The sequence below is a fragment of the Pan paniscus genome, chromosome 15 (genome assembly GCF_029289425.2).
Source record: "Pan paniscus chromosome 15, NHGRI_mPanPan1-v2.0_pri, whole genome shotgun sequence".
In the NCBI taxonomy this organism is placed as follows: domain Eukaryota; kingdom Metazoa; phylum Chordata; class Mammalia; order Primates; family Hominidae; genus Pan; species Pan paniscus.
In genome coordinates, this window is record NC_073264.2 from 40,382,111 (window position 1) to 40,405,903 (window position 23,793).

The window sequence follows — 23,793 nt, forward strand, 5'->3', positions numbered from 1 at the left end:
GCAGAAGAACTGCTTGAGGCTAAGAGTTCAAGACCAGCCTGGGCAACATAGCAGGAAACCATCCCTACCAAAAAAAAAAATTAGCTCGGCATGGTGGTACACACCTGTAGTCCTAACTACTCAGGAGGCTGACTAAGCCCCGGAGTTCCAGGTTACAGTGAGCTATGATGGAGCCACTACACTTCAGCATGGATGACATAGTGAGAGCCTGTCTCTAAAAAAGGAAAAAAAAGAAAAGAAAAGAATATGGACCTTTTACCTACTTACCTGTGGATAAAGGGAGAAAGTTTCTGAAAATCTGAAGGAACTTGGGTCATCTTTATGATATTCTCCAAATTTCTGACACTAAATAAAATAAAATGTGTTAGTAATTTATTTCCTGGAATAAGAGCTAACACTGTTGCCTATAAATATTCTATTTACAAGAAGTTACCAATCATCAGGAAGCAGATACTTGATAAAGAATAAAATTATAATATTACTTATAGACTTACCAACAGACAAAACCAAAGAAAAAACATCTAAATTTCAGAAACAAACACCACATTGCCCCAATGTAATTAATAACTCACCTTAAAATATTTGGATATTTTTTAACTAAGTGTCTCTCACGACAAATAAAGAGCTCTTAGATAACAACAAAAAAGCTCAACATGTGCCTTAAAACACCAAAAAGGCTGGCACAGTGACTGACGCCTGTAATTCCAGCACTTTGGGAGGCCAAGGTGGGAAGATTGTGCCTAGGAGTTTGAGACCAGCCTGAACAATATAACAAGACAACCATCGCTATTGAAAAAAAAAAAAAAAAATTGTGGCCGGGCGCAGTGGCTCACACCTGTAATCCCAGCACTTTGGGAGGCCAAGGCGGGCGGATCACAAGGTCAGGAGTTCGAGACCAGCCTGGCCAACATGGTGAAACCGCATCTCTACTAAAAATACAAAAATAAGCCAGGCATGGTGGTGCGCGCCTGTAATCCCAGCTACATGGGAGGCTGAGGCAAAAGAATTGCTTGAATCCGGAAGGCAGAGGTTGCAGTGAGCTGAGATCGTGCCACTGGACTCCAGCCTGGGTGGCAGAGCAAGACTCTGTCTCCAAAAAAAAAAAAATTTTGAGCCAAGTGTGCTGACTCATGCCTATAATCCAAGCACTTTGGGAGGCCAACACAGGAGGATCACTTGAGCCCAGGAGTTTGAGACCAGCTTGGGCAACATAGCGAGATCCTGTCTCTACAAAAAATTTTGAAAATTAGCCAGGCATGGTTGCACGTGACTATAGTCCCAGCTACTCGAGAGGCTGTGGTAGGAGGATTGCTTGAGCCTAGGAGGTTGAGGCTACTCTGTAAGCCATGATCATGCCACTGCAAGCCGGCCTGGGAGACAGAGCGAGATTCTGTCTCGAAAAAGAAAAAAACAATTTTTTTGTTTGTTTGTTTTTTTGAGACAGAGTCTCGCTCTGTCACCCAGGCTGGAGTGCAGTGGCGCGATCTCGGTTCACTGCAAGCTCCGCCTCCCAGGTTCACACCATTCTCCTGCCTCAGGCATCCGCCGCCACGCCCAGCTAATTTTTTGTATTTTTATTAGAGACGGGGTTTCACCGTGTTAGCCAAGATGGTCTCGATCTCCTGACCTCATGATCCGCCCGTCTCGGCCTCCCAAAGTGCTGGGATTACAGGCGTGAGCCACCGTGCCCGGCCAAAAACAATTTTTTGAACACCTGTAAAATGCTCTAGTATCAACTACTTGAGTCACGAGGAGCAGTCCTTATTTACAACCCAACCAAAACACTAATACCAGTGGAAAACAGACTGAAGCATAAAGAAGGTATATCCAAGACCCACTATTTGAGTTATTCAGAAGTAATAAAACTGGGCAGATAAAGCAACAGTAATGATTTTCCTGAGGAAAATAACATCTCTTACAAAAAGGCTAATTCCTTCTTTAATTCAGTAATTATTTATGCATAAAGGCAGCCACATAAAAGGACCCTAGGGGTCAATGCCTAACCTCTATAAGAAAATGGTAATGACAAAAGTGGTATCTGTAAAAACAGTAAAGCTAAAGTGTTTCATCCCATTGGTGCAGCAAGAGAAAACCTGGCTTGCAGGGAAAGTCCCAGTAGTCTTAAGACAGAAGATTTCCTGAGTCAAGTCTGATTAGATGAAGTGTTTACCCAGGATGGCTAGCAATGCAGCTGAAGGGAGAACACAATTAGTGGTTGATGGGTAAACCAAAGGTCAAAGATGAATCAGCCATCAATTTTAAGTTGTGAAACAGAAAAGGCCAGGAGTCAAAAAGGAAGCCGGGAGCAGTGGCACAGGCCTGTAGTTCCTGCTCCTTGGGAGGCTGAGGTGGGAGGATCACTTGAGCCCAGGAGTTCAAGTCCAGCCTGGGTAAGTAATATGGCAAGATCCCATCTCAAAAGAAGGAAAGAAAGGAAGGAAGAAAGAAAGAAAGAGATGAACAGATCCCTGAAGTTGGATGCACAATGGATCCGAACAAGAGACTGAGAATAGAGGCAGTAAATCATGTGTGGATACCAGTATCTTATGTGATAAATGACTTAGGTGATAACGCACTTTAGTTTCAGTAGCTATTCTAGGATAGCCTCATTTTCTTGTACTGATAACTTCACTGCTGAATTTTTAGCTATTACAACAACAGCAACACAAATAGAGAAAAAGTTAATACTGTTTAGGTATTAAAACTTTTTGTAAGTTTTTTCCTAATCAAAAACCTAGGAAATTATACTGATAAATTTCTTTCCCTCAATTTAGCATAGTAATATGTTTTCTTTTCCTTGATGACTTACTAGAGTAACTTTAATTAAAAAGAAACATCATTTTTTGTGTACTGTTTTGGAGACAGTGTGCATTACAGAGCCAAATTGGTGCTGGCACCATATCTGTTTTGGATACCTTTAACATGACAGGAAGCCCTTGCTTCCTTCAGTCATTATCATAAAATGGGGCCACAAGACTAATCGGTCTCTAGCCCCAACTGCCCTGCTGCTGTTGTAAATGCTGCAGAATGTAGAATGTGTAGATTAGAAGTAAAGTACATTGTGAGGTTTATGTAATTTTGTACTTTTTGCAGTTGTCTCATTTAATTAATTACTAGGCCCTTCTGTTTTACATTAGTGCTTACATTTTACAAACATGTCAAATAATGTGGCAATTTTTGAAATTGAGGTGTGAGACAAAGTCATGGAATCAACCTAAATGCCCATCAATAATAGACTGGATAAAGAAAATGTGGTACATATACACCATGAAATACTATGCAGCCATAAGAAGGAACAAGACTAGCCGGGCGTGGTGGTTCATACCTGTAATCCCAGCACTCGGGAGGCCAAGGCAGGCAGATCACTTAAGGCCAGGAGTTCGAGACCAGCCTGACCAACATGGTGAAATCCCGTCTCTACTAAAAATACAAAAAAAAATCACCTGGGTGTGGTGGCACACACCTGTTATCCCAGCTACTTGGGAGGCTGAGACAGGAGGATTGCTTGAACCTGGAGGAGGTTGCAGTGAGCCGAGATCGTGCCACTGCACTCCAGCCTGGGCGACAAGGCGAGGCTCCTTCTCGAAAAAAAAAAAAATGGAACCAGATCATGTCCTTTGCAGGGACACAGATGGAGTTGGAAGCCATTATCCTCAGCAAACTAAGACAGGAATAGAAAAGCAAACACCACATGCTCTCACTTACAAGTGGGAGCTGACTGATGAGAACACATGGACACATGGGGGGCAACAACACACACTGGGCACCTGTGGGGAGTGAGGGGAGGGAGAGCATTGGGAAGAATAGCTAATAGATGCTGGCCTATAATACCTGGGTGATGGGATATCTGTGCAGTAAACCACCACGGCACACGTTTACCTATACAAAAAACCTGCACATCCTGCACGTGTATGCCTGAACTTAAAAGTTGAAAAAAAAAAAAAATTAAAAAACAATCTCAAAATTGAGATGTGAGATAAAAGATATAAAAGAGAACAATTCTAGACATAAGTCTTCAGAGAATCCTGATAATTCTGAAGAATTACAATCATCTGAGTCATTTCAGTGTATTCATGCAACAAGGGACATACAAAAAAAATCCACCTTTACAAGGAAAATCAGTAGGTTTTACATGGGACAGTAATCCAAGTTGTACTGTTCAATTTTGTGTCATATGTGACAACCTACCAATTCAGCAATACCTCTGGCAAAATGGAAAAAGCCCTTTACTACAAATCACAGCCATTTGACAAGCAAAAGGTGCTGATTACATCAAGCAGCTTTTAGAATCTCTAAACAATGAAGCATTTGTTGAGACAAAGTCACAATTAGTGAAAAAAACTAAGGAAGCAAGCTATTTCAGAGTACAACTTATTACCTAGAAAAGGAAAAGTCACACCGTTGTTGAGAAAAGAATATTGCCAATATGTAAAATCACAGTAAGTGAAAATGCTAGGACAAGATGCTGTCTGAGGCCAGGAGAGGTAGCTCACGCCTGTAATCCCAGCACTTTGGGAGGCCAAGGCAGGTGGACCACCTGAGGTCAGGAGTTCAAGACCAGCCTGGCCAACATGGTGAAACCCGTCTCTACTAAAAATACAAAAAATTAGCCAGCATGGTGGTGTGCACCTGTAATCCCAGCAGCTCCAGAGGCGGAGGCAGGAGAATCACGTGAACCCAGGAGGCAGAGGTGGCAGTGAGCCAAGGTTGCACCACTGCACTCCAGCCTGGGCAACAAGAGCCAAACTCTGTCTCAAAACAACAAAAAGATGTAGTCTGAGAAATTGAAAAGGTCCCATTTAAAAACAGTACAATAAGTCAAAGCACTGATGACATGTCACATGATGTTGGAGACATCTGTGTATAATAAGCTGAAAAATAACAGATTCTCTACAGATTGACGAGTTAACAGGTTTCAATGATGTCATGTCAGATTTCTAAATAACAGTGAAATTCAAGGAAAATTTCTGCTACAAAGAGAAACTTTTCTGCTATCCTAAATAAGCAAGGGTCAAAATATATTTAATGTTATATCTATCTGGAAACAAAAGATCCACCTTGAAGGAACTGTGTTGGCATTTGTGCTAATAGTGTCCCATCAATAGTGGACCCTATGAGAGGATTAATCTTTCTTGTTTTTTTTTTTTTCAAAAAAAGGTAATATTGTCATAATGCTGCTTTTTTAAAAGAGGTACTAGTATAAAAAAAACTCTTGGAGGTGAAATCAAAAAAGTTCTGAATGATGATACAAAAATGGCTAACTTTTTAAAACAAGTCTAGTTCACTCAAGAATTTTTAAAATTACATGAAAGCCTACACCAACCACACAAAAGCCACTGGACACAGAAATTCGACAGCTTAGCAAACAGAGTTCTCAACAGGGTGTTTAAGCTAAAGAGTGCATAAAGAAGTACCTTCAAAGAATAAGCCAGAGGTTGCTAAGTAAAAATGAAGCATTAAGAACTGAGCTTAGCCAGGTGTGGTGGCTCATGCTTGTAAAATCCCAACACTCTGGGAGACTAAGGTGGGAGGGGTGCTTGAGCATAGCAGTTTGAGACTACCTTGAGCAAAACAGTGAGACCCAGTCTCAACAAAAATTTTTTTAAATTAGCCAGGTATGGTGATGGTGGCTCATGCCTGTAATCCCAACACTTTGGGAGAATGAGGTGGGAGAGTCACTTAAACCCAGGAGTTCCAGACCACCTTGGGCAACATAAGCAGACTCCATCTCTACAAAAAAATTTTAAATTTGCCAGGTGTGGTGGTGTGTGCCTGTAGTCCCAGCTACTCAGGAGGCTGAAGTGGGAGAATCACTTGAGCAGGGGAAGTCAAGGCTATGATGAGCCATGATCATCTCAATGAACTCCAGCCTGGGTGACAGAGTGAGACCCTGTCTCAAAAAAAAAAAAAAAGGAACTAAGCTTAATCAAGTGCTCTGTGTCATAATGTAAGTACAGTAATGGTGTTCTGGCATGTTAAAAATCTAAGTAAATCAACACTACTAATAACTTTATTAGCACACGACTTGGTAATCTAGAACCAGATAATACAGACTTGTCTATATTTTGCATGTTAATATGCATAATTTTTCTACCCCAGTTCATTTCTTTTTTGACACAAGGTCTCACTCTGTTGCCCAGGCTGGAATGCAGCAGCACAATCACAGCTCACTGTAGCCTCAAACCTCCTGGGCTGCAGTGATCCTCCCGCCTCAGCCTCTGGAGTAGGTGGGACTACAGGCACACAGCACCATGCCTGGCCGATTTTTTTTGGAGAGACAGGGGTTTCGCCATGTTGCCCAGGCTGATCTTGAACTCCTGGTTCAAAGTGCTGGGATTACTGCCATTAGCCACCATTCCTGGCCTAATTTCTTTTAAGAGATGCATATATAATAGTTCCATTAAAATGAAAGTAAAAAACTAAAGCCACAGCAATGAAGAAATATGTAAAAAAGCAATAAAAATTGTTACAATAATATAGAATTAAATTGGGAACTAACCTCATTCCAGCCAATAAGAATAGAAAAATAATAGGTTACATAATTGTCACTCTTACATTTTAAGGAAAAAAGGCAATCTAGTTTACTGGAAGAGATTAATGAGTTCTACTATTCATTACTGTGCTACTGTCTCAGTAATTTGAATAGGAGTTTCTCATACAGTATTTCAGATACACTGTTAAGTACTTTGAAAGAGATTATCTGCAACAAACATTTACTATAAATGAAAGCATACAGATTTAGAAAAGCACAGTGTTTATTTCTTACCAGTCGAATGAGCTGTCTGTCCAGCCACCTAAGCACATCTGGACCTTCTTCTGTTTCTGCTCTATATATTGCTAGCCGGGCCATAAGAATGGCAGCTGCCTCCTGGTCAAAAGATGCAGCAATGTTTTGGATTTGAGTTTGAGCATCTGCCCAGCTGAAGACAATAAGAAAGCATAGAAATGCTTCTGAATTATTATACCCACAATATCACAGTTGGCTACCACACAAAGTTAAATTTAAAAGATAAAAGATACAGAAACTACTTCGATTTTTTTTTTTTTTTTGAGACAGAGTCTCGCTCTGTCACCAAGGCTGCAGTGCAATGGCGCAATCTCAGCTCACTGCAACCTCTGCCTATTGGGTTCAAGCAATTCTCCTGCCTCAACCTCCCAAGTAGCTGGGATTACAGGCGCCTGCCACCAGGCCCAGCTAATTTTTTGTATTTTTAGTGAGGCAGGAAATTAAACAAATAAAGAAAAATAAAATTAAAAAAGAGAAGGAAACAAGCTTTAGGTATTAGGCTAACTCATCCCAAAGGCAGTAACAGGCAAAGCCCAGACCCAGGCAAAGTATCGATAACATTATCCAAGAAGCCAAGGCTCAAAGGAATGTGCTCTGGAGACTCTCCCAGCACTCCCTCAAACACAAGGAAAAGAGAAACAAATTTTCCTTTCTCTTATGATATGAGTAAACCTATGAGTTTACAGATTCCTGTTTTCTATAACTAGCAACTTCAAGTAGTCTGTTTTAACTGAGCAGCACAGCGAAGGTCATGAGACACGCCTGAGCGGGACTGGATTGCAACCATCTAGGCGCCATAGCGAAGGTTATGAGATAAGCCTGTGCAAGGCTCTCTTGAGCAAAGCTAGATAACAGCCATCTGGGCCACATAGCAGGAGTCACACATAAGCCTGAGTTATGAACCTGTCACAGTTTAATTAACTGCCTTTGTTCTGCCTCTGTACATGAGCTTTCGTGCCACTACGCTTCACGCCACTGTAAGCTTGTTTCAAACTAGTCAACCCCCTTTCAAAAGTGTGTAGATAAGCCAAGCCCTGTCTTTGTTCAGGGCCCAGTCTTCGGATGTTAATCCACTGGTTCTGAGTGCACTCAATAAAATCCTCCTGTTCTACTTACTAGTCTCTCCAGTCTCCTGATTCCCACAACATTAGTAGAGAGGGGGTTTCACCATGTTCACTAGGCTAGTCTTGAACTCCTGACCTCAAGTGATCCACCTGCCTTGGCCTCCCAAAGTGCTGGAATAACAGGCGTGAGCCACCGCGCCCAGCCTACTTCAATATTTCAAAATTCCAATATTACTTAGACAAATTAGCTTTTTTTTTTTTTTTGGAGACAGAGTCTTGCTCTGTCACCCAGGCTGGAGTGCAGTGGAAGGATCTCAGCTCACTGCAACCTCTGTCTCCTGGGTTCAAGCAATTCCTGTGCCTCAGCCTCCTGAGTAGCCGGGACTACAGGCTCCGGCTAACTTTTTTGTATTTTAGTAGAGATGGGGTTTCACCATGTAGCCCAGGCTGGTCTTGAACTCCTGAGCTCAGGCAATCCACCCACCTGAACCTCCCAAAGTGCTGGGATTACAGGCGTGAGCCACCACACCAGGCTCAAATTAGCATTTTTTTTAAATCACTAATAGCAGTTTTAGTATAGCATTCACTGTTTTTCAGAAAAATATAACCAAACCTAAAGAAATCTTCCAAAGTAAGTGTAAAGGCAGCTCTCCAACCACATTCCTTAAAATATTAATATTTTTACTAGTCCAGTCAGCATGGTGGCACACATCTATAGGCCCAGTTATTCAGGAGGCTAAGGTGGGAGAATCACTTAAGCCCAGAAGTTTTAGTTCAGCCTGGGAAACAGCAAGACCCTATCTCTAGGCTGGTTGCGGTGGCTCACACCTGTAATCCCAACACTTTGGGAGGCTGAGGCAGGCAGATTGCTTGAGCTCAGGAGTTCAAGATCAGCCTCAGCAACATGGTGAAACTCTGTCTCTACTAAAACTATAAAAATTAGCCAGGCATGGTGGCGCATGCCTATAATCCCAGCTACTCTGGAGATGAGAACTGCCTTAACCTGGGAAGCAGAGGCTGCAGTAAGCCAAGATGGCACCACTGCACTCCAGCATGGGCGACAGAGCGAGACTCTGTCTCAAAAAAAAAAAAAAACTTTAAAGTCATAAAATAAGGAAGTTTTTAAAAAACAGAGATTTTTTTAAGACACAAGGTCTCACTCTATCACCCAAGCTGGAATGAAGTGGCATGATCATGGTTCAAGTGGCACAATCATGATTCACCTCAAACTCCTGGGCTCCAGCAATCCTCCCACCTCCGCCTTCTGAGCAGCAGGACTACAGGCGCGGACCACCATGCCCAGCCAATTTAAAACAACTGTTTCAGAGATGAGGGTCTCACTATGTTGCCCAGGCTAGTCTCCAACTCCTGGACTCAAGTGATCTTCCTGCCTCAGCCTTCCCAAAACACTCGGATTATAGGCATGAGCCACCGCACTTGGCCAATAAAAGATTTTTACAAGTAAAAACAATAGGATATACGTGTGCCCACACACATAGATATGCAAGTCCCTATATCCAACTTTAAAATTTCATTTCTTTAATTTTGTTAAAGCAGAAATATAGAAATACAAAAATAAAGGTTTTCTCTCAACCTAAGTAATTCTTGTTTATTCCACTGGAAAATGAATAAAGTGTCAGAAGTTTCTCATTGGTCTTTCAATCATTAGTGATAAAAATCAAATAATTAAAATTACTTTGTATTCTTTTATTTCCATGTTAATACACTGACTAAAACCAATTAAAAGTTAATAAGTAAAAACTTCAGTCTAAGGGATTAATTTGATACTACACATAAAATAGCAGCAATTTATTAAATCCAAATGCTGTATAAATCCAACTGATCCTGGGTAGACTCAGATCAAACTGATCCTAGGTAGACCCAGCAATACATTTTATCTGTTTGTTTGTTTAATATTTCAGATATAGTGACTGGCCAGACATACTTATAGACTTCTTGAAAATAAGTGCTGAACCACTTTTACATGTAAGAGTGATGAGTGATCCTAAGGGAATTCAGGCAGCAGCATGTTTAAAATTCTCCTCCCTTCTTTCTGTATTTTTAATTTTCTTTCAATAAGCAAAATAATTATTAAATGTTTCCCAGATGGTTGAAACGTGTGAATTATCTCAGTGTAGTAAACAGTAAGAAGCAAAAAAGACTGAGAATGTGTAAAAGAAGACACTGGTAATTTTGAAAGTTATGTTTTAATGCAATTTAAAGACTTCATGATTATACTAATAGTTTGGTTTAGTGTTTTATTAATTATTTTAGTTTTAATTTTAAAATTCAAAGAATTTAAAACAACACTGTTTGAATCAATACTTTCTAAACTTGAATGACGGTATTTATTTGCTTTAAACTGAACTACAAAGGTGACTTTTTTAATTCTGAAAATATAATGGTGCAGGAGAGGAAATACATTCCAAGTGAACACATGCAAATTTACTAATTATTATTTGTTTAGACATAAATTAAAAGGTGGGCTCTTAAAGTCAAGTTTAAAGGGCTTCTTGACATTGTAAAAATCTGTCTTCTACATTTCCCGTATCCCTTCACTGTGATTCTTACAACTAGTTTAAACCAAAATTCCTAGATCAAAGTCATTTTCTACATGAAAAATAGAGTAACTTTGTCTTCTCAGGAGCCTTTATTTTCATATGGCTTATTCACTTAACAAAAACACTTGTCTAGGCCCCTAAAGTCATAGTCCTAGTTTAAACAAACAAACAAAAAAAACAAAACAAAACAAGGTGCTCTGATCATTGGAAATGGTTGGGATAAGTTAACTTGAAAAGACGGATGCTTTTGGTAAGACACAATGCTATAAATGGCACCATAACACACATATGTCTCTACAAATAGCCTCATAAATTCTGTGCAAACTGAAAATATATAAGCCCATAATATTTCTCATAAGACAGCACCCTGTCTCTTGAAAGAGTAACCTAACCTTTTAAAATTTTCATTTTAAAAATATTTCAAACATAAAGACAGTAAGAGTGGAATAAACTCCTATATAACCATCACCTAGATTCATCAATTGTTAGCATTTTAACACATCTGCATTATCATTCTCTCTCTCCATTTATATACACATTTTTTGCTGAACTTTTCTAGATTAAGTTGGAGATATTATGACCTTCTGCCTGAAATACTTCAGTGTATATCTCCTAAGAACAAAAAATTTTCTTATATAGCTCCAATTATTAAACTCATGAAATCTAACACTGATATAATGCCATTATCATATAGAAAGAGACTATATTCATATTTCCCCAATTGTCTAATAATGGCTTCTAAAGCAAAATTTTTCCCTGACATTCGCATTTTGTCCATGATCACACATTGGCATTAGTGGTAATGTTTCTTTAGTATCCTTTAATCTGGATCAGTTGCTCAGACTTTCTTTGTCTTCCAAGACATTTTTGAATAGTACAAACCAGTGACTTTGTAAGTTGTAAAAAGTCCCTCATTTGGTATGTCGTTGTTTCCTTAAGCAAATGTTCTGAATGTCAAATTTAATGTGTGCACACACGTGTGTGTGTGTGCACACACGTTGAGAGCCATAAATAAACTGAGAAGTTTGCCAAGCATCAGTACTTCCAAGTTCCTTATCTGAAATCTGAATAAATCTAAGGGAAGGTTCAGCTGACATTTTTTCTTCAAATGAATAATGTATCCCCTTGACATTGTTCCAGGATGTTAAGTCAAAGCAAGGTAACAGAACAGAACACTAAATCTATGTACAACCCTGTGCTAAGTAATAGATCATCCAATACAGCTAATACTCAGTTCGAATGTTGTGTTCATGTCCATCACTCACCAAAAGTCTTAAGATTTTCAGGAATGAAGCTAGAGTTTAAGTACAGTTAATGAAAATGAGAGCTACAAATGCCTTCCTTGTCCATTGTCGAGACCATGACTAAACTGGGTAAGTTTACTGATCAACACTTTTCCTATCCAGACAACCAAGTTCAAGACAAACAGAAATAAAGACCAAAGCCTGTTCATTTCTAGATTCACCTCATCTAAAAAACCTCTTCCTAACTAAACTCATTCCACAATTATTTTCCTTTTGTTTTATACTTCACAAATACACAGAGATACCAAAGTAGCAGAGAAATAATTTATTCGTAATTCTTAATAAAAAGAAAGGTACTAAATTCAGTTAAATTTGTTGTCTCTGCAAATGCTGGGCAAAGAGCCCATGAACAAATACATGCCTTATTTGGAAAATCTATCACAAAGATAGGAATAAGAAAAGGTATCTGTTGGGCCTTATTATTCCCTTTTGGGGACCCTGCCTATATCAATAAATTAGAACATGACTATGTTACACAAAATACTACCCTATAATTGAATCTGTTAGATAGAGACTTTACCTTTTGTGGTCTCAACAAGTGCTAGTCAAAGTGTGGTATGTGAACCAGTGCCATGAAGTCAAAAGAGGAACTGAGAATAAATATTTAGAAACTGAGCAACTTCACAAAATAATCTTATATCTTATTAATCTAATAATATAAAACAGGGAGTTTGTTTTAAATCACTTTTTAAAATTTCATTTTTCTAGTAATTCATTTTTATTGTATTTAATAAAAGCATCTGTACCCGAAGGATTAGGAAAAAAAACACAACTGGCCCTTTACCACAGACAATGTGAGGATGACTCTATACCACACTGTCATACAGCAGGAGGCTAAGTACGTTCACGGCTTCCGCATTCATACTCTCCTAAAACAGAACCTACTCCACAAAGTAGAAGCTGAGTAATGGCATAATAAATGAATTAAATGACTAATAAAACTTGAAAAAAAAATAGCTAAGAATTTTTATCACTAATTGAAAAGTAATGTGATTAATTACTGTGCTATATCATTTATATATATAATGGATTATATATTATTATTGACTATTATAGGTAAATATCTGATTTTTCTCCTCTCACAGGAATGAGGTAAATAAAATAATATTTTGAAGGGTGTGTCTTAGAAGTACTTTTTAAAATTGCTCTTACGGTTCTTAGTAATGCATATTGTAGCAAATAAGCTGGGTTAGAAAGAAATAAATAAAATACTATTAGTCACAAATATTCACTTGCTAGTCATGGATGTCACCCAAAATAGGAATCCAGTTTAGAAACACAACCCAGATACCTGTGATATGAAAATCAAATCTCTAACAAATACAACTTACTTCCTAGCAATGGTGGTCACTCGGATGCGTCTCTGCCCACTTGAATGCTGATACTGAGTCACAAACTGGATTGCACCACGCCCTCCTTGAGGAATTGGAGCATTATGCTGTATAAATATAATGGAGTAAAACCTAAGCAAAATTTACTATGTTGTTGTCATATAATCACAGGCTACATGTCCTAGCACTAAAAATAATTCATTCTAAAATTGATTAGAAGGATACTTATTTCCAATGCATTCAAAACAGTTATAATTTGTTACACAGAAGGGGAGAAATTAATTTGGAGAGGAGGAAAATAATCAAGAATGATAGAAGTCAGTTCTGCTAGGAAATCAATTTTCAAGTAATATATAAGCCAGAGGGACATGAAAGAACAAAGAAAAGGGAGAGCACAAAGAAATTAAAAGACAATTCCTAAGTGAAGCCATTTAAGCCAAACTGCACAGATTGAATATCCCTTATCCAAAATGCTTGGGACCCGAAATGTTTTGGATTTTGTATTTTTTTAAACTCAGGAATATTTGCCTTATACCAATTGAACATCCCCAAATCCAAAAATCCAAAATCCAAAATGCTCTCCAATGAGCATTTTCTTTGAGTGTCATGTCAGCATTCAGAAAGTTCCAGATTTTGAAACATTTCAGATTTCAGATCTGAGATGTTCAACTTGTAACTAGATAAACAGAAATTGAGCTAAGTCCTCCTCCCCTAGGTATAGAAGATGAAAGCAGAACTTTTAGGAACATAATCATATGATGAACAACCAACCAATGAAAGATTAATAATGAGAAGAAACTAATAGCAATATATAATAATTATCATCAGAAAGAAATACAAGTAATCAATAGGAAAACTTTATTCATGCATTCTGACAACAGACATTCTTGCTTTGTTTTTGTGTGTTGTTTTGTTTTTGTCAATAAGAGTCAATATATTTCTTATAAATTTTAATGTTTAAAAAAAAACTATTGCACCTGCCTTAGGAAAGCTGACTGTTAATATTTTGTGGTTCATTTTATGCCTAAAAACTATTAATAAATAAGTCAGTAATTTGTGTTATTCTTCAATGTGATTAATTATCTCCTGTGGCAGAAGAAAAAATCTTCCCAAATACGATTACTTTCCAAACTTTTTCTATGGATTTTGACATATTAGACCTTCTTGTACGAAGACTCATATGTCATATATACTTTCTGACAACTAGGAAAAGCTAGACATCTAATTGCAAAAATGTGTAGCTAGAAGGGAATTTTAAATAACTGCATTTATCCTTCAATTTTATATTCAAAAAAAAGAAAGAAAGAAAACAGACTAAAAGTTGGGCTACCCAAGGTTTGGCGTTTGTAGGTTTCCCTGCATTTCTATTACAATATGTACTCTCACCAAGGAGTTTAGCCTTGAAAAATAAAAAACGACAAATATAAATTCCAATACAGAAAATAAATTTTGGGTTATATCTACTATAGGAAAAAAAATATGAACTATTCATGGCCTAAAGTAAGTACTTATTCAAATGTACGTTTTGATATTCAGATGTAGAAAGTCATACCTGATTGACAACCTCAAAATATATGGCTAAGGTTGTAGTGGGACTAAGTCCACATATCTTCCACTGACATGTGCCACCTGTTCCTATCTCCTGTAAAAATAAAATATAGCATGTTTGAAAGCTAGAGACACAATTTATTAATTTTATGTTAAAGTGAAAAAGGAAAAAGACCACAGGAAAAAAAAAAGTCATGTTTCAAACTAATTCAACAATGTTAAGAGCTTAAAATATTTTAAGACCATAAGTATATTATAAAATAAAGCATTTTTACATAATAAAAAATAAAATAATTTTTACATAATAAAAGTAAAATTTAAATTCTTGCTAAGTAAATTACAAAAGTATTAATATAAGTTCTTCGTACTGTTCTCTTTAAAAGCATATGCTATTTGGCCAGGGGCGGTGGCTCCCACCTGTAATCTCAGTACTTTGGGAGGCTGAGGCGGGCAGATCACAAGGTCAGGAGATGGAGACCATCCTGGCTAACACGGTGAAACCCCATCTCTACTAAAAACACAAAAAATCAGCCAAGCATGCTGGCGGACGCCTGTAGTCCCAGCTATTTGGAAGGCTGAGGCAGGAGAATGGCGTGAACCTAGGAGGTGGAGCTTGCAGTGAGCCGAGAAGGCGCCACTGCACTCCAACCTGCGAGGCAAAGCGAGACTCCGTCTCAAAAAAAATAAAATAAAAAATAAAAGTATATGCTATTTAATGAAGTAATTGCAACTAACATTATCCTTCTATCCAACTACTTGATCTGTATAAAGAGAAACTGATTTAACATATAATATATGCATTTACGAACACATGTTCTCTGGATGAGAATTGTTAAGCACTCTGATTCCCAAGAAAACGTCATAGATATAGACAGACCTTTACCACACAAACTGCTTATACATATTAATTTTTTAGCTTTGTCATTTTTAAAGTTGATTACCCACTTTGTATTATTTGTCCCATCATCCTCTCCACAGCTACATGATTCTACCATTTTAGAGTACGTTATACTTCCATTAAATTGGATAAAAAGAACATAAAGAACTGAAATTCCAAATCTGGCTAATTTGGTTACTTTTTTGAAAATTCTGGTATCAAAAATCAATTTAGAGCTAATTTTGACTTTCAGAAGTCTCCAAATTTCCAAATCATGAGGTTTTTTTGTTTTTTTTTTTTTTTTAGGCACACTGGGGCAAGACATAATTTAGGCATAAAAAATAGAAGACTGGTGACAGTACAAAAGTTTTCATTAGGGATGGATGGGAAAAGGGTATGCAGAAAGAGCAACCATGAATAGAGGTATACCAATGGGAGCTGAACTACATAAAACAATCAATATAAGAATTTTGAAAGGAATGCTATAGGCTGCCACCCCAAGTTTTTGTTGGTGCTGTCCTGTGCGTTCGCTGTGTCTTTTTTTCTCTTTTGGGGGGATAACAGGAGGGGAACAGGGTCTCTCTATGTTGCCTGAGCTGGTGTCTAACTCCTGGGCTTAAGCAATCCTCCTACCTCAGCTTCCCAAGTACCTGGGATTACAGGTGCAAGCCACAGTTCCTGGTCCTGTATTTTCTTTTTAGAATAAACACAACTTACATTTTCAGACACACAGGGTCCTTTAGAATTGAGTGACACACAGGGTCCAATAGCTCCTGAAATCTTTATTTCCCTTGAGGTCTGCAAAATAAGAATACAGCATGTTCGGTTTCCTCAAAGATACGTTCAAATGTTCAACTACAGGTGTATAAGAATATAAGATATTCATCTATATTTAAAACTCAAAGCCAATGAAAATATACTAACATGAAAAATAATCAATCAATAAGCACTTCTATGCTCACTGTCAAATTTAAAATCTGGCACCAACCTAATTTTAACCTTCTATTTCCATTAGCACATACGAGGTCTCCATTTGGGAACCTCATCCTGACTTCACACTTCTACCTACCCACCCAAAATTCACATATCCTAATCTAAAACCTTAGACACCCTATTCTATTTTTCCTCCCATAGAAAATCTGTCACCAAGATTGGTCTCCCCCCAGTCTCTCCTGCCACCAAAATGTAAGCTATCACAATACCTTCTGTCTAAAAAAAAAAAATTGGAAAGCTTACTTTTGTTTTCTTACTTGAGATTCTTTTTCCTGACATATGCAGAATACCACTGTCAGATGAATCTTACCCAAAATACCTAATGACTTCTGCCTACACATGTGTCTCCACACTACAGCCAGCTCCCACAAATTTAAGCTATTTCCCCTCATTCAAATACAAAGCATCTACTCTCACTGGGCAGTTTTCTCAAACATACAATGCTGATTCTCACCTCTATGCCTCTCCTCACACTGGGTTCCTGAATAAAATGCAACATCCTCTAACATCTTTAAAAAAACAACTGTGGCCAGGCGCGGTAGCTCACGCCTGTAATCCCAACACTTTGAGAGGCTGAGGCAGGTGGATCACCCGAGGTCGGGAGTTCAAGACCAGCCTGACCAACATGGAGAAACCCCATCTCTACTAAAAATACAAAATTAGCTGGGCATGGTGGCACATGCCTGTAATCCCAGCTACTCGGGAGGGTGAGGCAGGAGAACTGCTTGAACCCAGGAGGCAGAGGTTATAGTGAGCTGAGATCATGACATTGCACTCCAGCCAGGCAATAAGAGCGAAACTCCATCTCAAAAAAAACAAAAAAAACAAAACAAAACAAACTATAAGTCACACTCCTCTAGAAGTCTAGAATAAATTGTGTCCTATATATGTTCATTTTTCTTCTCTAAACCTTTATAGTGTTTTTATAATTTACCATTATGTCATTCTATTACATGCAGTGTTTTCTTTTCCTGCCTCTCTATCAAGAGAATGCTAAGTTTCTCTACAGCAAGACGTGTACCTTAGATATCCCTAGACATCTCTGTAATTTCCCAAGCAATGTTGGGCATATAGCAAGCATTCAATAAAACAAGATTAATAAATATTTAATGAAAATTCAAAATTAATGTGCTTAGAGTTAATTTAATAAGAATCAATTAGGATTAGAAGCACTTAGCCTTTGGGTATTTTAAATCCAAATTTGAAATAAATGATAGAATTATGCAATAACAACTAATCATAAAACAATTACTGATTATCCGAAAGGTAAAAAACAGTTTCCTCTTTTTTTTTTTTTTTTTTTTTAAAAACAGTTTCCTCTTAAGTTAGATAACAATTCCTATCATTAACCTAGCACTAACATAAATAGATTTGGCTCTACAAACGATAAAACAGGCCAGACGTGGTGGCTCATGTCTGTAATCTCAGCACTTTGGAAAGCTGAGACAGGCAGATCACCTGAGGTCAGGAGTTCGAGACCAGCCTGGCCAACATGGTGACACTGCGTCTCTACTAAAAACACAAATTAGACAGACACAGTGGCACACACCTGTAGTCCCAGCTACTCAGGAGGCTGAGGCTGGAGAATCACTTGAACCCAGGAGGTGGAGGCTGCAGTGAGACAACATCATGCCACTGCACTCTAGCCTGGGCGACAGAGGAAGACTCTGTCTCAAAAAAAAGAAGACAAAACATACTTTAAAGAGCTAAGCCCTATATAAAGAAAAAAATTAAAAAGTTAAAGAATATTTTACCAATATTGTTCTACTTTTCTAACAATTGTTCAGAAATGCTCAAGTAAAGTCTCACACATTGAATGATGACACTCTTCTGGTGAAGAAAATCTCTAACTCAGGTTTCAATATAAAATAACCACAATTTTGAAAGTAAATATTAAATTTGATTAATGGCATTTTAGAATTACACTCAAGCCTATAAGTTGTCTTTTGATAACATATCGCACATGTCAAGTTTTGGTTCTTACCTTTATTTCTAGCGTACCACCAAAGCCCATTTTAAACTGTCCATGCATGTCTTTGGTAAAGACTCTTTGAAAAGTTTGTTTGAATAAGGAAGTATTGAAAGAATCACCCATTACCATGTATCCTCTGCATGGAAAGAACAAAAAAACAACATACTTGACACAGTTACTGAGTCCGTGTGTTAAAATCGTAGAAGAAAATTACCTCTCAAAACTACCAATAAATTTTAAAGATATTTCCCAAAATGTGCTGTATTACTAATTTTTAATATTCAAATATATATGAGAATATCCTCACCCCACAAATAATCTCAATTCCGAAGGTAACAGAGTGCCCCTAACAGTTGCATTTGTCCTTGGTAATTTAAAAAAAATTCTTCTTTAAATAGGCAATATATCCACCATATTACAAAATTCAAAAGGTACAGAAGAGTATATAGTAACAAATGTTCTCCATATTGGTAAAGGTACCTGACAGTTTCCAGCATGCATTCTCTTTTTTTTTTTTTTTTTTTTTTCCAGACAGGGTCTCACTCTGTCGCCTAGGCTGGAGTGCAGTGGAACAATCACGGCTCACTGCAGCCACAACCTCCTGAGCTCAAGTCATCCTCCTACCTCAGCCTCCCAAGTAGCTGGACTACAGGTTGCACCAACACGCCCAGCTAATTTTTTTGTTTTTTTGTAGAGATAGGGTTTTGCCATGTTGCCCAGGTTGGTCTTGAACTTCTGGGCTCAAACAATATGCTCACCTCGGGCTGCCAAGGTGCTGGGATTACAGGCATGAGCCACCCACCCAGCCCATTCTCACTCTTAAAAACAAGTATGTGTGTGTATGTACATGCATGTACTGTCTGTGTCACATGAAATATACATGTTATACCAAGCAAATGAGAATGGAAGAAAATTGAGAGTATTTTCACTTTTTGCACTTATTTTTAATTTTTTTAATAAGCATATACCTACTTTTTTAATTTAAAAAATTTTAATATTAACTTGAAAGTTAAAAACTATTTTGATACCATTCCTTCTCTAATAGATTGGCAAAAATCAGTTTGACAGCAACATATTATGTTGGTGAGGCTATGGAAAAACAGGCACTCTCATACACTTCTGCTGGGACTGCAAAATGGTACAACCCCAGTACAGAGTAACTTGATAATATCTAACAAAATTATATATGGATTTCCTCCTTAATCCAGCCACCCCACTAATAGTAATCTATTCCAAAGATACTCTAACAAAACAAAAACAGAAAAACAAAATATATTCACAAGGTTATTCGCTGAAGCACTATTTGTAACAACAAAAGTTTTTTTCCTTTTTCCCTTGTGTTTGAAATACAGTATTTCAAACACAAACTCAGAATAACAGAAAACTGAAAACAATCCAAATAATCATGTAATTAGAGACTAGTTGAAAAAATATTACATCCACACAATGGAGTAATACACTGCTACAGACTGATTTCTAGGATATAAGTGAAAAACACAAAGAGAGGAAAGATGTATAAAATATTGTTTATATGATACACATATGCATATAAATATTTAGATACACTTGCTCACATTTTTAAAATATTTTAAGTATTAAACATCAATAAAAGATACAATCAAAAATTAAAATAGGCAAAAGAATAAAACTGATGTGTTATAACTAATTGATCATAATTTTACTTTTGATATTATTAGAAGTTTTTGTTATCTCTGATGCTTATTAGAAATTGTATCCTTTTAAATTTTTTAATGTTACTGGTACATAAATTTATAATTAAACTTTGTACACTGACCTTGATCCAGAAGTCTTGCCAACTTCACATATTAATACCAATAGTTTATAAATTCTTTCAGATTTTCTACAAACATGTTATCTATGATGATCTAAGTCATCATTATACCTGATAATACATCCTAGATTAATGACAATTTATACCACCCCATTTCTCTGCTCCCTTTTACAGTAAACCTCTATGAAGGAATTGTCCACACCCTTACATCTATCTTCCAAATATATCCAAAATCCAACTACTTCCCACCATCTGTGCTACCATCACTTGGTATTCTTACATCCCTATACTCTACAAATGACAAATGAATTCAGCGATCCTTTTAAACTATTAAGTCAGATCATAAAACTCCTCTGTTGAAAACTCTCCAACGCCTTCCCATCTCACTCAAGGTAAAGTCCAAAGCCCTTTAAAAAGGTAAACGGACTTTGTAACCTACCCTCCTCACTCACTCCATTCCAGCTACTTTGTTCTCCTTGCTATTTCTCAACATCACAGGTACATTCTCTTTATTATTATTATTTTTTGAGCCCAGGTCTCACTCTGTCACCCAGGCTGGAGTGCAGTGATGCAATCATGGCTCACCACAGCCTCGACTTCCCAAGCTCCAGCAATCCTCCCACCTCAGCCTCCCAAGTAGCTGGGACCACAGGCGCACACCACCATGCCCAGCCAATTTTTGTATTTTTGGTAGAGACAGGGTTTCACCATGTTGCCCAGACTGGTCTCAAACTCCTGAGCTCAAGCAGTCCACCCACCTCAGCCTCCCAAAGTGCTAGGATTACACAGGTGTGAGCCACAGCGCCTGGCCCCAGGTACATTCTCAACTTTGTACTTGCTATTCCTCACTTGGAACACTCTTACTTCATATATGCACATGGCTCACTCTCACTTGCTTACATCTTTGCTAAAATATCACCTTCAATAAGGCTCTGCCTATTCATCCTATTTAGAACTGCAAACCCCAATTCTTCTTTCCTGACCTTTTTTCTTCCCAATGCTATCACCATCTGACATCCTATCTACCATACTTATCCTATCTCCTCTCATTAGAACTGTACTAACATGTGGCTAGTTAAATTTAAATGTAAAGCAATTAAAATTAAATTTTAGTTCCTCAGTCATACTTGCCACATTTCAATGGGACAGCACAAAGAATATATCCATTGCGAAATTATACGGAAGAGCCCTGCGCTAGAAGATAAGCTCCATGCGGGCAAAGATTTTTACGTTTAGTTCACTGCTTTACTTGCAGTGCCTTGAGCAGTTGGCTACATAGCAGGTGCTCATTCATATTTATTAGATGAATGAATTAAATAAATAAACCTGAGAAAGTGTTGACATATCTAATTGATTTTTAAGCCTAATTAAATTATTTCAAAAATAATAACTGCTCATGGAAGAGGAAAGAACACATCCCACGTCATTCTGTGACGACAGTTACCCTGATGCCAACACCAAACAAAAGAAAACTACAGGCCAGTATCTCCTATGAAGACAGATGCAAAAATCCTCAACAAAATGACAGCAAATTGAATTTAGCAATAATAAAAAGGATTATACGCCATGACCAAGTGAGATTCATCCCAGAAATGCAAGGTAGGTTTAAAATCCAAAAATCAGTGCAATATACCATATTAATAAGGACAAAAGTCACATGATCATATCAATAGCTATAGAAACAGCATTTAACAAAATCCCAAAAACACATTTTCATGAGAGTTTTTGGAAGGGAACTTATTCAATCTGATGAAATCCACAGCTAATATCTTCTAATGGTAGAAGACTAAACAGGGCTGGACACGGTAGCTCATACCTATAATCCCAGCACTTTGGGAGGCCATGGCAGGTGGATCACCTGAGGTCAGGAGTCCGAGACTAGCCTGACCAACATGGTGAAACCCCGTCTCTACTAAAAATACAAAAATTAGCTGGGCGTAGTGGCGCATGCCTGTAGTCCCAGCTACTCAGGAGGCTGAGGCAGCAGAATCACTTGAACCCAGGGGGCGGAGGTTGCAGTGAGCCGAGATCGTGCCACTGCACTCCAGCTTGGGCAACAAGAGGGAAACTCCATCTCAAAAAAAGAAAAAAAAAAGACTAAACGACTTACCCCAAAGATCAAGAACAACACAAGGATATTCACTCTCACATTTTTAATCCTGTACTGGACATTCCAGCCAGGGCAATTAGGCAAGGAAAAGAGAAGCATGCAGGTGGGAAGGAAGAAGTAAAACAATACCAATTTGCAGATGGCATGATGTTATATAGGGAAAATCCTAAGAAGTCCACAGAAAAACTATTAAAACTAATAAACAAGTTCCACAAGGTTGCAGGGGGTAAAATCAACATATAAAAATCAATTGTTGGACGGGCACAGTGGCTCATGCCTGTAATCCCAGCTCTCTTTGGTAGGCCAAGGCGGGCAGATAACTTGAAATAAATATGAAAATTAGCCAGGCATGGTGCTACATGCCTGTAATCCAGATACCTGGAAGGCTGAGGCACAAGAATCTGCTGAACCTGGGAGGCAGAGGTTGCAGTGAGCTGAGATCGCACCACTGCACTCCAGCCTGGGCAACACAGTGAGACTCTGTCTCAAAATTTAAAAATTAAAAAATTTTTTAAAATCAAGGCTGGGCACGGTGGCTCAGGCCTGTAATCCTAGCACTTTCGGAGGCTGAGGAAGGCAGATCACAAGGACAGGAGTTCAAGACCAGCCTGGCCAACATGGTGAAACCCAGTCTCTACTAAAAATACAAAAACAAATTAGTTGGGCGTGGTGGCAGGCGCTTGTAGTCCCAGCTACTTGGGCTGAGGCAGGAGAATCGCTTGAACCTGGGAGGCAGAAGTTGCAGTGAACCGAGATCACGCCACTGCACTCCAGCCTGGGTGACAGAGCGAGACTCCGCCTCAAAATAAAAAAGAAAGAAAAAGCATGAAATAGGTTTCATCAAAATTTAAAACTTTTGTGCTGCAAACAATACCATCAAGAAAGTGAGGGAGGCCGGGCGGGGTGGCTCACACCTGTAATCCCAGCACTTTAGGAGGCCGAGGTGGGTGGATCTCTTGAGGTCAGGAATTCGAGACCAGCATGGGCAACATAATGAAACCCTGTCTCTACTAAAAATACAAAATAGTCGGGTGTGGTGGTGCACACCTGTAATTCCAGCTACTGGGGAAGCTAAGATAGGAGAAACACTTGAACCCAGGAGGCAGAAGTTCCAGCGAGCCTAGATCGCACCACTGCACTCTTGCCTGGGCGACAAAGTGAGACTCTGTCTCAAAAAAAAAAAAAGTGAGGGGAAAAAACCCATAAGAGAAAATATCTGTAAGTCATATATCTGATAAAGGGATTTATATCCAAATAACAAACTATTTTAACTCAATAAAAAGAAAATCAATAGCCCAAATTAAAAATGGGTAAAGAATCTGAATAGACATTTCTCCAAAGATATACACATGGCCAGTAAGCACATAAAAAGATGCTCAACATCATTAGTAGTCTTCAGGGAAATGCAAATGAAAACCACAATGAGATATTACTTCACACCCACTGGGACAGAC

The 23,793-nt window shown here is 38.2% G+C and overlaps 1 protein-coding gene across 1 annotated transcript in view; it reads right to left on the minus strand.

Moving 5' to 3' along the window:
* Positions 1–23,793, minus strand: part of SEC23A (SEC23 homolog A, COPII coat complex component) — a 72,549-nt gene that overhangs the window by 16,462 nt on the left and 32,294 nt on the right. The window contains exons 10-15 of the mRNA XM_008957150.5: positions 18,450–18,573; positions 16,190–16,270; positions 14,600–14,689; positions 13,048–13,154; positions 6,767–6,920; positions 268–345 (exon numbers count right to left, since the gene is read on the minus strand). Coding sequence (XP_008955398.1) covers positions 268–345; positions 6,767–6,920; positions 13,048–13,154; positions 14,600–14,689; positions 16,190–16,270; positions 18,450–18,573 — 634 coding nt within the window. The remainder of the gene's footprint in view (positions 1–267; positions 346–6,766; positions 6,921–13,047; positions 13,155–14,599; positions 14,690–16,189; positions 16,271–18,449; positions 18,574–23,793) is intronic.